The 17,035-nt window shown below is 37.5% G+C and overlaps 1 protein-coding gene across 1 annotated transcript; it reads right to left on the minus strand.

Annotated features, from left to right (window-relative positions):
• Positions 1–671: 671 nt before the first annotated feature.
• On the minus strand, positions 672–10,682 carry LOC126876014 (carcinine transporter-like). The gene is made up of 10 exons (XM_050638926.1): positions 10,422–10,682; positions 5,477–5,737; positions 4,905–5,175; positions 4,392–4,650; positions 3,467–3,620; positions 3,255–3,360; positions 2,419–2,522; positions 2,139–2,353; positions 1,568–1,743; positions 672–1,109 (listed from the first exon to the last, which is right to left on the minus strand). The coding sequence occupies exons 1-10, from the start codon at positions 10,475–10,477 to the stop codon at positions 891–893; spliced, it is 1,821 nt and encodes a 606-aa protein (XP_050494883.1). The 5' UTR covers positions 10,478–10,682; the 3' UTR covers positions 672–890.
• Positions 10,683–17,035: the final 6,353 nt, after the last annotated feature.

Here is a 17,035-nt window from a genome sequence, read left to right on the forward strand (position 1 = left end):
TTATGAATACTATGAATAGGTTTCTTCAGATTGATTGCGTTGTTATTGGCACAACGACGAACACTGATCGTCATACGATGGCACGATTTGCTTACAATATTCTTTCCTTTCTTTTTTTCTTCTTCCTAAACCATAGAAACAGTCAATTAGAGTTATTTTTTTTTTAATGTACGTACAACTCGTTTTAGATAGATAAAAGTCCAGCAGTTGGTGCTGAAGAAATTATAACAATAATTTAAAAAGTCTTCAAGCTTGGATTTTATTAATATTGTACGTTATTTAAAATCGTACAAAAAATATAACGAATAGATAAATAATCGTTAAAAATACGTGGATAATCGTTCAAAAGATATAAAACTGTTTCTTTTCACAAAGAAAAATTATCTAAACGTACTATTTTTTTAAATAAGATTTTGTCCAATATATTCCAGTAAAAAATGTTAAAAACATTAAAGGAATCAAAAATTTAAATCTCCCTAATTTATTATTTACGTAATTAATAAATTACGTAATTATTAATTTACGTAACATTTTCGATATTATTCTACGTAATATCTTTGAATATCAAATTAGCACCAACCGCTGAACGTCGAACGTGCGTAACGCAAGTGAAAATTAGCATTAAAATTATAAAAGCTCTTAAAAGATAATAATAAAAATTATATAGGAACACGATTTCTAAGCTCGCTCTTTTTAGAATTAAGGCTTACAAATTCTTAAACGTAAACGATAAAAATAAAAATTAATGTAGGAGAATAGAAAAATAATATGTTCCGATTTTTTCTCGTACAAAAATCGTCAGACTGATCCGCTTGTAATATTGTTACTTCTAAAAAAACACGAATCCTCCTTCGTGTTTTTTAATTGAATTATTATTAAAAATCAGATAATTATCGTTCACAGGAGTGATAGTGTTGATGTCCATTGAAGTGTGTCTTATGGTAGCAAGGCAACGACCAGAAATGTTGGTCCCTTCCGAATTCTTCGCCTTGCTTGATAGTCTGAGGAAGATTCTGGCCGACAGTTTCCGGCAAGAACAAAACCAGTGCAGCGCCAAAAAAGGACACCGTGCTGATAATGAGCATTGGAAATCCCTCCCAAATTGCAGCCTAATGAACAAATATTAATTTATATGAGCAAAGGTTAAATACCATGAAAATCTGGTCAAAGTATTTCTCATTTAAAAAGTTTCATTAGAAAGTTTCAACCAATATAGTTTCATATCTTAAGTTATTCCATCATTTTTTATTTTAAATTTCAATTTTTTGATTAAAGATCAGTTAAAGAAAAGCGTTGGTTGCAACTTCCAAAACGGGCTTTCTAGAAAGTGAGAAATATTTTGATCAGATTTTTATAATATTTAACTTCTTCAGGAAACAACTTGTTTTAAGGTAAGAAAAAAACTATTTTACATTATCATGAGAAAATTTACATGAGAGCTTTTTCATAATTTCTAATAGCGCTTATTGTATCTTTTGGAATAAATTAAAGAGAAGTTGAACGTGGATGTGCTTAGCGGTGTTTCAAAAATGTTGTAACAACAATAGTAGTATAAATATTTATTTACCGAGTCAGTGATATATGGCGCCAAAGAGTGTGCAACTATTCCGAAAATATGAATGAAAGATACGCCCTGCGATCTGACTGGCGTGGGCAGAAGTTCTGCTGCATACTGAAGACCAACATTGGCTGCCATGTTCAGACAGAATCGCGACAATATTGACATTACTAATTTCGCGAGCACTGGGGAATAAATTAAAAAATACAAAATTAATCCTGGATACACAATACTTGATTGTAAGTTTAATTAAAAATATAGTCCGATCGAAGCTTAATCAAAATTAAATTAAAATTTCACACAAACTTTAAACTTCTATAAATCTCCAAATTCTAGAAAACCAACATATAGAAAATTATTGCTTCTAAAATGTGCACACCTCTTTCAATTTCGCCACTAAATTAATTCCTAATAATTCCTAAATTCTAGTTCCATCAAAATAATTATTTTCCAAGATTAATACCTTCGAAGTTGCCAAAATTCTTTTACATTCATCATCAACTTAATTTCAGATTTTTCTCAATAATACGTCATTATAATCGTTTTAATTTTACTTTAATAAACAGATCGATATATTTACTGGAATGCAGCATAAGTTCAGCGATACTGAGTACACAGGTCATTGCCATCGTGAGAAATCCGCAGAGTCTACGACCCCATCGGTCGAGCAACAGGGCGAGTAATAACCCAGCTGGAAGTTCTGTGGCACAGGCGATCGAGAACGACACGAACACCGAGCTCTGGATAAGTTTTAATGAATACACGTGATCGTCGAACGAGATCAGGGTAAAACACCTACAAGATTGTATCGGTTATTTATGAAGGTTTTATCGCAACATGAACTCGTATCTTATACTTGCCAGAATGCAACTAGAAGAATAGTGTTTCTCGCCAACCGTGGCGTTTTGAACAGATCGAGCAGCGTCGCTGATTCTTGAATTTTGTCCGGTGCCTCCATGTTACTCTGCAAGAATTTATTTCGAGAATAATTAACGAAAGATATAATACGAGTCGTGCCTTTAGCCCTTACACAGTTCAAAATTCATAACACACTGAAAAGAAATTTTATTTTCATTGTATTCGTCATTAATAGATAGCACGAACAGTGGCACTTTGCATTCTGTTTTATGGAATTAGTCGGCATGGCTTTTGATATCGAGATTTATTAATATAATGGGTGGTTGGTTGATTAAATACTTTTCTGATCCGAAATACAGTCGGGAACAAAACTAAGTGGATTAGTGGAGAAAATGTAAAAATTCATTTCAATCATTTGCTGAACTATCTGCATATTATTAGAAGGAAATATAATAAATAAAACTCAAGTATATGAGGCTGATACTAATTTGATTATACTTTCTTCACATCTATTTCCATTAACTATAGCAGCTTATTTTTATCCCCGATTGTACTTGTAAATTGTAAATATTTTATAATTTCTATATAAATTCCCAGATTTACTTCAAATTTTGTACGAGATCGATATAATACCACAATGGAATCGCGACAGTCAAGTTTCATTTCATATTTCATTTTTCATCGCGTTTCATTTTTAAAACCTGTCTATGCATGTTAAAATACATTCGCGAGTCTGTGTGTTTTCGACGTGAATCAAATATATCTGTCAGCACAGATTCAAGTACTGTACCGTATGATTTCGCGTAAGCTTTCTAGAATTCTATTTGATCGAACTTACAACTAATATATCGTAAATACGCGAGTCTGGATTTCTACGATTGATCCTAGCTATTCTCCGTAGTTTCTCAACAACCTTGTCCATCATCCCGTTGGAAACGTACCAGCTTGAACAGAGCAAATACGAGTGATATGGATCGATAAGTAAATTTGCATAAATCTCAAAGCGCAAGTTGAGAATTCGAATAATCGAACGATTAGGAGTTTACTTACCGGGCGTTCTCGGGAAGAATCCACGGTGTGATAGCGACAGATAACAGCGGTATGGCAGTAACGTAAGTAAAATATCTCCAGTTCGCGATATAATAGGCTATCCATGGTAAAATTGTACTGGCCACTGCGATGTAGTTGTAGGATAATTGTAAGATTATAAATATAATTCCGATTTTAAATTAATCCGTTTACTCTGCAAACGTGAATTTTCCGAGTTTGAGCTGGTCCGTATAACAAAAAGCGCTACATAATACACGTGTTTTGCTTCTAACGTATTTAAACGAATTACGTGTTGAAAATTTTGTGATAATTTTCATTTCGAACGAATATACAGAGTGGTTGGTAACTGATGGTACAAGCGGAAAGGGGGTGATTCTACGCGAAAAAAGAAGTCGAAAATATAGAATAAACGTTTTTCGTTCGAGGCTTTGTTTTCGAGAAAATCGACTTTGAATTTTCGCTCGATACGCGTGCACTTTATCGCGTCTCGTTATAACGGATCTCACTGTAGATCGTTGTCTCGATGGAAGAATTAAAAAAAAAATTTGTATTCTATATTTTCGACTTCTTTCCGCTTGTACCACCAATTACCAACCACCTTGTATAACTCGATTTAAGAATATCAAGATATAACTATCCTCGACGACATGAAAATCGATGAAACGATCTTTAACAATAACAAAATCAATATATTCATCTCTGGTGGTGGCAAAAGCTCTTGAATCAAGAACTCGAACCGTATAGTTCAATCGAGTACAGCAACGTCAAAATTATCTTCGAGGAACAATTCATCAAAAATTTCTCACGCAACATCATCTTTCACGTAATAGAAACATTGACTTCATACTAACGTTATCTCTCGCGTGACTGAAACATTGGCTTATCGGTCGAACCTCTCGCACTTTCTACTTCGTAGAAGGCTTACCGATAATCAGAGGAATGTTGATACAGTTATCGAACGCCAGTCCAGTGAGAAACCTACAGACGGCGAATGACCAAAAACTATTTGCGCTGGCAGTGAAAATGGAGGCAAAAAGGGCGATACCATTGCAGAACATTAAAGCTGGGATACGACCCTTGTGATCGGCGATCCAACCGACTAGGAAACCACCGATGATGGATCCGCAGAAGAAGATGGCCTGCGCCGTTGATACGAGGTATTCTCGGTCGCATACCCATTCTAGCTAATCACCAAGGTTAAGAGTTAGTCAGCGAAAAACCAGATTCATATTTTTCAGAATATAATTTTAATCCTGCTGCGGTCTTCGAATTTTTATATCTCGATTCTGCTCGCAGTTCGATGAATGAAAGAGTTCTTTATGCTCTGAAAAAAACGTTCGCGTAAAATCGGAACGAGGAATTATCCGTACTAACAATTATCGTCTTATACTTTCTTTAAACTTATGAAATTTACTATAACAAGGTTAGATTAGATCGGAAATGACCCAAAGAACGCAGCAGAAGTGTAAGAATTTCGAAGCATGCGATTCAGACAACGATGTGAATACTTCACCTCAGTTCCTATACTAGGATATGGAATCTGCGTAAAATTATACTCCCATTGAGTACATTTTATCGTTTTGTTTGTTTGGAAGCCCGATGAGCTCAGGCTCTTATCGCTCTTCAACAGCTCTGTGAAGTTTACGTCCTTCCGTTGACATTGTTCGTAATAAGGATAAACGTTCGTCACTGGAATCGCTATCTTAATCCTAAACATCCCATACGATAGATGATTGATCATTTTAATTATTAAAATAAGAACCAAAGTCCAGACAGAGTAATCCAAAAATATCTTGCATCTTATCGTGAAATTTTTCTACAATATTTTCTAATAATTTTCGAAATGTTCGAAAATTCGAGAAATTCCAGAAATCGCGATATCTCGCATATTTTTCACAATATTTTAAAGTCACTTTCTACGAACAATCAAAAATATCGTTCAAAGTTTAAAGGAGCTTTCGTTGCTACGTATATCTCCTTTTCTTTCTTTCCTTCATTATACATACTTACCTCTCTTCTTCGGTGAAATTCGAGTTTACTAATTCGTCTATCCTGCACCAGTGTTCCGTGGGAATAATCGTAATGAAAAATTGCGAGAAATACAGAAACGCGTACGTCGCGCCATAAGGTAGTAACGACAATAACAACAGCCATTGATATCTCCCGTAGTCACCGACATACGGCAGAACATCATCGAAACTTTCCAATCTTGGTCTCAATCGAGTCGCTTCAGTGGGCAATATAGAGTTACTCTTCTCGTCCTTCATTTCGCTGAAACAGAATCCATCCTTGATTTCCAGGCGTAGCAGTATAAAAGTCGTATAACAAAGTTTTCAGTCTTCTAGTCTTTGAAATAAATGTCATTCGGCAGTTCCTTTGATGTTTCACATTCTGTAATTCCAATTACAATGCTCCTTTCCTCTCCCACAAACAGGAAATTATTTTCTGACAGAACGCAGGAACAATCTTACCCGTCATTCACGTTTTCCCCTTCCATAGTTCGAGCAGCAAAGTCTCAATTATGATTTTAGATTTTGAAAGGCAACGGAGATGAAAGAGGAGACCCGATATGCTGATCGAAAGACGTTCGGAAATGAACTGAAAGAACGAGCGAAGTCCGGCAACTGTTCGCTTTGTTTTCGATTCGGTTAAACGTTAAATTAAGCGTAAGTGTTTGCTCGAGTGCCGGCCAATTACTGTGCCGGGAGTCAAGTGAATCGTGACACGCGACTCGTTCAAATTGAATTGCATACGAACCACGCTCGCGAGATCATCTTTAAAAAGGGCTGATTCGGTATACGCGGCGATGTCAACGTGATATCTACATATCTGAGGAAAGTTTCGACGAAAGAAATAGCCTCGAGTGCTGGTTAATGGTGTTCGAGTTATCGTTTGGATATCGATATTATAGATTTGCAAATGAGATAGAAGAACCGAAGGAAAGTTTGTCGACTCTGTCATATTTAATTAAATGCAGGAGAAAAATTGAATGGAATAATTTTCTGATTAATATTGTTTGTTTATTACTCGTAATCCTCTTACCCGGCGACTTAAGGGTGACTTCCGGTTACAGTGCTTAGCTAAACTAAGTTTTCGATCAATATATTGAACTCTATTGGAAAATAACCGAGAAAATTTTAAGCCATCGAAGGCTAAGAATAAATGAAATAATTGAAGGTTTTTCAAACCTGTTTTAACACTAATATCAGGGATATAAGAAGATGGTACTTCTGATGTATCAACGCAATTATTTGATTATTTACCATTCGTTAAAACAGACGGTCTTAGGGACTGAGGTGGTTAATTAGATATTGAAAAATTAAGAGAACGATTTCCAAGTTAAAAGTAAAATAATATATCGATCTTTCGCAAAATTTTTATATCAAATTGTTCATTTTCGTATCAGATAGAGCAAAAGGGTAAACTGATATGTTTACTTGAAAATGGATTCAGGGAAATTAATCATTTGCCAATTAAATTTAAGCGAATACGTGAAACAATATTATCATATGGAATAAACACGGAAACGAAATAGCTGACAGAAGAACCATCGATTTCGAGACATCGATTAGAATGACTAATGTCATTGTCAGGAGCGCTCGAAAGTGGTTGAGTGCTCGAAATAACTGACCTGTTTGGAAAATACGACAACGAGAAACGTTCGTGTCTACGAGCCATCGTGTCTACATAATAAATACTTGCGTGTGTACGTCTATACAAATGGCGGCATTTTTAAAATAAAAAATAGAGTATATTACCCTTGATCGTCCAAACGAAACAATTGCTTATAATTACAAGACATTTGATACAGTACTTTGAGAAATCAATATGCTACAATTTGTTGGAAACATTTAGCTTGCACATAAATTACATATGAGCCAAACTCACGCGACTGATAACGTTACATTGCACTGAAACTGAGGACTCGATCGATTCTCAAAATTCCAAATACAATCTTTTAAATTAATTTTCACTCGTTATCAAGAATCCAATCAAAATTTCTTTTTCCTAATTTATTAGTAACATTCTTAGGTAGAACTAATAATTATCGCTTCTCTTTCATAAACGATTATCAAAGCGAAAAATTAAATTCAGTCTATAGAAGAAAATGAATACAGAAGTTGAAACCCTTACCTGTCACCGAATGATTCTTCTATGTCTAATTAACGATAGTCTCACGACGTCAAAGTGAAACTCCAAACTGATCGTTTCTCGTTGCTCTTTGTTCAAAATATCGATCACGATTAATCAGGCACTACCAACCACATCCACTAATATCACTGTCAGATCGATTAACAGCAAGTTATGAAATTAGTAATTAAGGGCACCCTCGATCAAACCATTTTTCTCTCTCAACGTCACACTAAATCATGTCAAATGTATCTTTCCGTTCCAAATGTCGTCGACTAACTTCCAACGAACAAAATGTCTCAATACACTAAGTTCGATACCTTCGTGTTCTTTCTGGAGATAACCGAAGAATTTTTCCGTTATTGTAGCATTTTCGTTGCTGCTTCTTAATTTAAAAGTAAAGAAATAAAATTAGTTTGAAAAAGCAATTAAAGTAATTCACGTGGGTTTCTTTGAAGACGGCGGAAAATCGATGATAAAACGAAATAGAAATAGAAATAAAATAAAATAAAATCTGCGATTAAACGAATAATTAATACATGTTATTTTGAAAAGGAAATTGGCGATAAAATAGGCGAAAAACAGTTTCTATTAAAAAGGTTATACGAATAATCAACGCAGTTTGCTTCGAAGCAAAATTAGAATTGGCAATCGAGCGAATGATTGACTATTTATTTGGAAAAGTTAGCGGAATCAATGACTAAACAAGCGAGATTTCGTTAAACACACGATTTCCTTCGTAAAGAAAGAAAAAGTAGATTTGTTGATTACACGAATAATCGCTGCAGTTTATCTCAAAGAAGAAATAGCGCGGATGGTCAAACAGGCGAGAAACAAGGTTTCTCCGGGAAAAGAAAATAAAATAGCTGATCGAGTAAATAGTAAATACAATTTACCTTGAGAAAGAAGCAGACTCGAGCGATCAACACTGTTTCCCTCGAAGAAACGCTAAAATTAATGGTCAAACAATCAAAGTAAGTAATTTTTCTCGAGGATAAAGTAGGATCAGTAGTTAAATCAACAAGATTGGTACAGCTTCCCTTCAAGAGACACTATGATCAATATTTATACAGGCAGTCACGGAATCTCCCTTTCGACTGATCCAATCATTGAGTGAAACGATTGTATTCGATGAAATTTTCCTCGAAGATGAAGCAGAGTCGCAGATCCTTACGTAAACGACCGATCAAGTTTCCACGGCAATAAACCTAAATTCCCTGGCTAATTGAAAATATAAAGGAGACACGACCACATTTCCATTTAAAGAAATGCAATTGTTAGTTAAACAACGATAGGATTTTCTTATTCGAAAAGAGAGGAGAAAAATGTCCGATGTTCACGAAGTCTTGTACAAATATGAAGGGGAAACCGGCTCGCGTATCGCTGATATAGAAGCTTGCTTAGCGAAGACGAACACGATACTCGGTGACACGTGTTTGCCAATAAAAAAGGAGAGAATCGAAGAGAAACGGAACCAAAGGAAGAAACGTTGATTGACAGTGGAACCGGCGAAACTAGAAATAGTTTGGAAAACACGATTTTCCGATCGCGAACATCGAGGACCACGTGCTCGCGTTGCCATTGATCGAACTCCATTTAGGTTTGCGGCAAATCGTCGCAACAGCGACGTTGGTAGAACAGAGACACAGAGTTCTTCTGTCTCACAAAAAGCAAGGTGCATACATATGTATTTCCTTGTTTCTCCAAAGCATAGTGGCGCCACGCCGGAAACCGGTTGTCCGAAGCCAGCCAAAGTTTTCAATGGTGTTGAAATGAATTGTATTGTCGTCTTGTCGCGTACTAAAATTGCGATATATGGACGGTGTTAAAAATTGACGTTGAAACACAATTGATTTTTGCAATTTAAATAACGGATGTATTGAAACGAATTCAGTGGATTTTTCAGGTAAATTTGTCGTTTGTTTTGCCGGGTTTGATCTTGGATCGACTTTAGTATATTTTTCATATTTAATTGAAATGGGGAATTGCGTTATGTTATTTGTTGATACTCTGTAGGTTAGAAATGTTAGCATGTTATTTATGAATTATGTTATTTTAGAATTAATATGTAATGTTATTTAATTATGTATGAATTATGTAATGTTATTTTAGAATTAATATTTACAAAAGGCATAAATGTAATTGAATTCTAAAGAGGATTAATTAAGAGTGCTCAAGCTTTTTGTGAGATTGGTTTTTTCTTGCAAGCTACCTCTATAAATTAGACCTCTCCTGAAGGGACACGTAGTTTCGTCAACCGGTTTCTTCTAACAAGATTCGTAGAATTAGCTTTTTGCGAAGGGACTGATTTATGAATATTGTTTCTTCTGAAAAGACTGCTTTGTTACCATAAAAAATCAAGGACAGGTTTTCGTAGTTTATATTCACCGAAATATTCACACACACAATAATTTCGAACAGTACGATTAACAAATTACTAGATATGTCTGTACAAATTTCACCTTACGCTCGAAGATACAAGCAAAGCGAAAATTAAATTTCCAAAATCAAATATCAAGAACAGTAAATAACTATATGCAGAATATTCTTCTAGCGAAAGACAGACAGTCTCTACTCACTATGTACATACGAAGAGAAAGATACACACTACATTCCAAACACATGTCCAAACACAGGAATGACCTCGTAACTTACATAACACCACAACTGAAGAAATTACACCATATAACATTGAATGTGACGGATGTAATATGGCACATCAATTATCGAACAAAAAGTTTCATAAAATTCAAATTAAAAGAAATATGGGATCGCGAAACACACAACGGGTGTGCATAAGTTATGTACGTAACTTCCAACTTACACACATGCAATAGGTTTAACCGTTACTGGCGTTGATAATAACAGAAGCACAGTCATGGATCCGTTACCATGTCTAGCGTTGTTTCAACGAGTTTCATTCCCACTTGATTTAGTGTCGCTCCTAACCGCTGGTTCACGCAACAGAGAAGGATAAAATGAACCGCGACAGATATACAATTACATACTTACGTACTATATGGTTCAAAGTCTATAAATAATATTGTAGACGGTATAATTAGAGGCCTTCTGTACTATTTCCGCACGCAGCAACGTCCTAAACGTATACACGGAAAACTTTAAATCGTAGCACAATTGAAGCCAGAAGAAATTTTAAAGTGAGCTAAAAAATGAAAAACAAGCCGAAGATTCAAGAATAACAGAATTACACTGGAAACTCTATTTGGTGGGGGGAGGGAGGGGGGTGCGTTTGAAAATCGATCGCGTATTACGCGGTAGGTAGTAGTTGACTGATATGATTGGAGTAATAAATGTCATTACGGATTATTTGATATCACTGTAACTTTTTGAATAAAATTCAATGTCAAGATTTATTCATTATCGATACTTATCTTGTTTACAGTAGATTGCAGAATCGAGATATTCTGTTCGTAATTTTTTATGAAAATGTTCTTCGCTTTGATAAAGAATTTTTATTTTTAAAATGATATAAATGTGATATCTCGACGATATAAACGATGCTTTTCTTTATCTGTATATAAACTAAGCAACTTCTAGTTTTATAGATTTTTACACAAAGTTCGTCAAAATCATACGTAAGAAATATTTTCTTTAGATCTTGTACCGATTTACTGAATTACATATAGTAAATCATTTAATAACTAAATATAACTAGATATAAGTAATTATATTAAATAACAAACGGGATCACAATATTGTTTATGGGTACAGAGACCTTAGAAAAATTATGATCGTAGTCACGTAATTACATTGGTTCCTCAAGAATCCTGTCTACCTTGATAGATCATTAAGCAACGTGACTGGAATCGCATTGCGTCGTCGAAGGAAAATTTTTTATCTTTACTTTGTTGTATGAAAATGCTTTCACTGACTGTGTAGAGGTCGGACTGAGGGAAATCTGTGTTCGCTTCTGGTTTCCATAACAGTAGAACGATGGATCTTGAATAATAGATACATTTCTGTTATGTATTATAAACACGTAACTAAAGAGAATTCCATAATATTACCCAAAAACAGTTCATTCAATTTTAATTTCTGACTAGAAGAGACGAGAAATTTGCTAATGGAAAATTTTCATTTTTAAAATGCTTTACATTTATTAATACTCTTTTTTCGAAAACGATACTTATCGTACCATCTAATACTCAAAGATCAAAGCCTATCACAGTTTTCTGTTCCATCTTTCTTAAATGCTTAAAATATTAAACCTAAATTTAATATTTTTTATCATTTTATTAACACGAAATCTGTTATTAATTATTTACTGTAATATCGTGCAAATATTTCAGTCTTCATTTTGCCATACTAATACATAATGATCGTGATCTATCTTGATCATCTATCTTTTCCAAACTGATAATGTATTCCTTCATGGAATTTACCAGTTTCACTTCCTTATTGTTCATTTATCACCTAGTATCGGTAACAGATTATGTTATACGTGTTTCGTCGGCAAAACAAACAGAACTAAAGGATCTAAGAATCGCTCAGTAAGTAACAATGCGATTATGGCTGATTTCAGACAATCTGCGGCATTAAATTTTCTCACGTTGTCTCGTAACGATCGTGATTTTCCTTCTGATCCTTCAGATTAAACGTCCTTGAACATCGTTAACTAAATCATGAATTTATAACGAACCCCATTTTTCATTATTTTTTAACAAGATTCCAAAAGATATGAAAAGTAGACAAAACGGAGAGTTTATCTGAACATAATATTTATCGAATAAATCGAAATTTTATTACACGTATTTAAATATTTAAATAATCTATCATTCGAGTGTGTAATTTGTAATTATAAAATTTTATAATTCGTAAACTCGTAGAAGGCAATTAAAAACTCATGAATACACAAGTGTGTGTCACTTCATGTATGTACTTGTTGTATCGGGTATTTATGACATTCAAATAATAATATCTACATTTAGCTTTCGAAAATTAACTTGCTAATACGAAGCGTATTTACCTTCATATTTTATAATAAACTTAATTATTTCGTTAGCAATGAAACATGTGCGTCTCGCAGAAATGTAAAAAATCGTAGACAAATATAATGTTCCTAGTTTTACTTAACTTCTTAATTTTATTTACAATGATTATTGTAACGAAGTGTCTTGAAGTGGCAATAACTCAAATTTAATCCAATTTTTACGAACACATAATCAAACTCGAATTTTATTCTTTAAGATATAGTTCATTCGAGTAACTCTGAAACGTAATTAATTAAAGCTTAGAAACGAAAGATTAAAAACATTTAATCCTCAATGGTGTATCTATTCCACTCTATATTAATGTAGTATCGTGGACGAAAGGCCTAAGAAATATCGGGCGAACTATGAACAATGTCGCGAGAGCCGAGGCGTCGTCGGACCCATCAATGTGTCATCGGTCTTTTCAAGTGCATAGTTTCGTGGAAAAGACCTACGTGACCCTGGCCACGTGCGCCTGCAGAACACGTGTGCGGTGGGCCTAGGAAAAAGACAACAGAATGCGGCAACGGCCAGAGCGTTAGTCGAAAAGCAGAGTGCGAGTCGAGGAGCCGAGTGCGAGCTGAGCGGAGACAGAGGTTGCGAGTGGCGTTGCCGAGAGAGTGTGGATTGCGCTGTTTTCTGTGCGTTTGGCGTGAATAGTTCAGGTTGAACAACAATCGTCTTTTTCTGTCTGATTAACGTCTCTATTGTCCACTCTTTGTAAACACATTATATCACGATATTACATATTTTTGGGGGCGCAGCCGGGATTGGACAAGACAGACAAAACGAAACGATTTAACAGAGCTATTCGAGCTAGTTGTGAATTTACCGGTGCGGTAAAAGACGATATCGTTGACGGTTTAAGTTTGTGTAGTGTGAAAAATGGCAAACGTCGGGGACGAGCGATTGTCGGGTGAAGAGGGTTCGACGCTGGAGGAGCTGAGGAGTAAGCTCGCGCGAATGGACCTCCCTATATCGGGTGCGAGGTCAGTGCTGATTGCAAGGCTGAATCGGGCGTGTAGGGCTGGACAATCGTATCGTAAGGGATCGACGGGCGGTGAAGAGCTAACCGGTCAACGAGATTTAGAAAATGTACAGAGAGCTGAGCGTGATTGTAACGAAGATGAAGATGTTGAGAAAATGAATACGAAGGAGTCGAAGGAGCGCCTCGCTAGTTTGGGTTTAAAAACGACGGGAAGAAAAGTAGAATTACGCGCACGGCTACAAGCGGCCATGGATGGTAACGACATATCGTCGGAAGAAGAAAGCGACGACGAAAGTGAGGATGAAGATGACAAGAAAAACGCAAGAGGATACAAGAGAGATACGCGAAGGGTGCATCAGGACCGTGACGAATGTTGTCGAAGGGCATGTGTTGGTTCGACACTGAGTTTTAGAGACGTCGAAGATGCATTAGAGTCGTTTAGTGGCAACAGAGGTGAAAATGTCGAACGATGGTTCGAGTCGTTCGAGGAAGTCGCTGATACGTGCATGTGGTCGGATGGGCAGAAGGCAGTCTACGCCAGGAAGCTGCTGAAGGGATCAGCGAAAATATTCGCGAGCTTCGAGTGTCATGCCAGGACTTGGCATGAGTTGAAGAGGGGGCTAGTGAAAGAATTTTCGAGGAAAGTCAACAGTAGGCAAGTTCATCAGAAACTTGAAGAAACGAAAAAGGAGAGTGATGAAGCATGTTTGGCTTACATGTACCGCATGCTCGAAATAGCCAGCCATGTGGACATGGAGGAGGAAGCAAAGGTGGAATACATAGTGGATGGAATAATAGACGGCGAGAACAATAAGGCTGTATTGTACGGCGCTACGTCAATCAAAGAGTTGAGGAAGAGGTTAGTGATGTACGAAGAGCAGAAGAATCGCAGAGCAAAGTCGATTGTGAAGCCGGCTAAAACCCAGAAGAACGGGAAGCCCAGTCAATTTGTAGACGCAATGAAGAAAAGAAGATGCTCCATTTGCGGTAGTGAGGATCATCTAAGGGTTAAGTGCCCGGAGAAAGGAAAAGGTATGAAGTGTTTCAAATGCAACGAGTTTGGACATGTGGCGGCGAATTGTACAGCGCGACAAGTAAAGACTTACGTAATCTCAAGACCGGGGAGGAAGAAGTACGTGAAGGACGTGTCGATAGATGGCTGCAGGTTTGTCTCGTTAGTGGATACAGGTAGTGACCTTACGTTCATACGGGCGGATGAGTATGCGAGGTTAGGAAACTGCAAACTTAGGTTTGATGGTTTTGGTTCCGCTGGCAATAGTACCTGGGGCGAGTTTACAAGGGTAATGACGGTCGACGGGTACGACTTTACTGTCACCCTGCATGTTGTCTCGAATAAGGTAATGACAAGACACAGTCTACTCTTAGGTACCGATTTTTTAGACCAGGTAGAGTTGCGAGTCAAACGGGGCGAGGTGACATTTTTACGACTCGACGATCAGACCGACGGTCACGAGGACGCGCCGGATGTACTGAGGATAAACGCGATAGAACAATCCGACGAGATCGACTTGTCGCATGTACGAGAACCGCATTATCGTGAAGCGATTCGAGATATTATTAAAGGGTATAGGCCGGAGAAGAAGAGAGACGTCGGGATAACCGCGAAAATAGTTCTGAAAAGCGACAAACCGGTAGCGCGAAGACCGCGAAGACTGGCGCCGTCGGAAAGAAAGGAAGTAGATGATCTGATGGAAGCGTGGACAAACGAGGGTGTCATCAAACCGTCAGACTCGGAGTATGCGAGCCCGATAGCGGTAGTCCGAAAGAAAGATGGCTCCATCAGGGTTTGCGTCGATTTTCGTGAGCTTAACGAACTCATTGAGTGTCCGCATTTTCCGTTGCCGTTAATTGAAGACGTTTTAGACGCGTTGCAGGGCGCCCAGCTTTTTACAACAATAGATCTAAAAAATGGGTTTTTCCACGTAAGTCTAGACAAGGATAGCCAGAAGTACACCTCTTTTGTTACGCCCACGGGGCAATACGAATTTCTGAAGTTGCCGTTTGGTCTGAAAATTTCCCCTATTGTCTTCCAAAAGTACATATCGAAGATCTACAAAGAACTGATGGATAAGGGTATTGTCATCGTGTACATGGACGATATCATTATCCTTGCGAAGAATTTAGAGAAGGCATGGGAGCGCCTGCAAATGGTCGTAGAATTAACTGGGCAGTATGGGCTAGTCATAAATTGGAAAAAATGTCGTTTTATGCAGAGGGAAATCGAGTATTTGGGACACATGGTCTCGGGAAACACCATAAAGCCGTCCGCTCATAAAACTAAGGCCGTTGCAAACTTTCCCAAGCCAACATCGGTTAGAAAAGTCCAGAGTTTTTTGGGGCTTACAGGATATTTCCGAAAATTCATTAGAGGTTACGCGAAGATTGCCAAACCCTTAACCGATCTGTTGGAAAAGGGGATAGACTTCAAGTTCGGGGATCGGGAATCAGAAGCTTTCGGAACTTTGAAAGCAGCGCTTACCAGCGGGCCTGTTTTAACACTCTATAGAATAGGCGCAGAGACCGAGTTGCATACTGACGCGTCCGCAGAGGGTTACGGAGCAATATTAATGCAACTGGATCTGAACGACGGTAAATTCCATCCAGTCTACTTTGCCAGCGGAAAAACAACTCCCGCAGAAGCGAAGTACACCAGCTACGAACTAGAGGTGCTAGCAATAGTAAAAGCGTTGAAGAAGTTCAGGGTATATCTGTTAGGTGTGCCGTTTACTATTGTTACGGATTGTCAAGCGTTCGCCATGACGATGAGAAAGAAAGACTTGTGTGTGCGTGTGGCTAGATGGGCCTTGTTGCTAGGCGAGTTTAAGTATCAAGTATGTCATCGGCCGGGAAAAAGTATGCAGCATGTAGATGCTCTGAGTAGGAACCCCCTGCCGAGCACTATGTATGTAACGGAGAGTGAAGACGGGCTGATTGCACGGTTGAGAAGGGCACAGAACGAGGACATTGAAGTCCGTAGGATTTTGGACGCCGCAACGTGCAGTCAGGCCGATGGGTACGTGATAAGAAACGATATTTTGTATAAGGAGTGTAAGGACGATGTGCTAATAGTAGTACCGAAGGCGATGCAGACGCAAGTAGTCAGGCAAGCGCACGAGCGTGGGCATTTCGGGGTTACCAAAACCGAAGCTATGGTCAAGAAGGACTTCTGGTTCAAGGGGTTGCGCGAAAAGGTCGAACGCGTGGTATCCAACTGTCTCGACTGTATCCTAGCCGAACGGAAGTCAGGCAGGCAAGAGGGATATCTTAATCCGCTGGACAAAGGCGACACGCCGTTAGATACTTACCATATTGATCATGTGGGCCCCATGACAGCTACAAAGAAGAGATACGCGCACATCTTTGTAGTGGTGGATGCGTTCACGAAGTTCACGTGGCTTTATCCCACCAGGTCTACTAATACCGCTGATGTTGTCGACC

Source organism: Bombus huntii, unplaced genomic scaffold (assembly GCF_024542735.1).
Source record: "Bombus huntii isolate Logan2020A unplaced genomic scaffold, iyBomHunt1.1 ctg00000061.1, whole genome shotgun sequence".
NCBI lineage: Eukaryota > Metazoa > Arthropoda > Insecta > Hymenoptera > Apidae > Bombus > Bombus huntii.

What these genes read in the sequence shown, in the direction of transcription:
- LOC126876014 (XM_050638926.1), bottom strand. Translation starts at nt 10,477, where the DNA reads ATGACTGTGCTTCTGTTATTATCAACGCCAGTAACGGTTAAACCTATT. An exon ending in CAACATTCCTCTGATTATCG is followed by an intron (nt 3,621 to 4,391) that starts GTAAGCCTTCTA and finishes TTATATTTATAA; the next exon opens with TCTTACAATTATCCTACAAC. An exon ending in CGCCATATATCACTGACTCG is followed by an intron (nt 1,110 to 1,567) that starts GTAAATAAATAT and finishes TTTGTTCATTAG; the next exon opens with GCTGCAATTTGGGAGGGATT.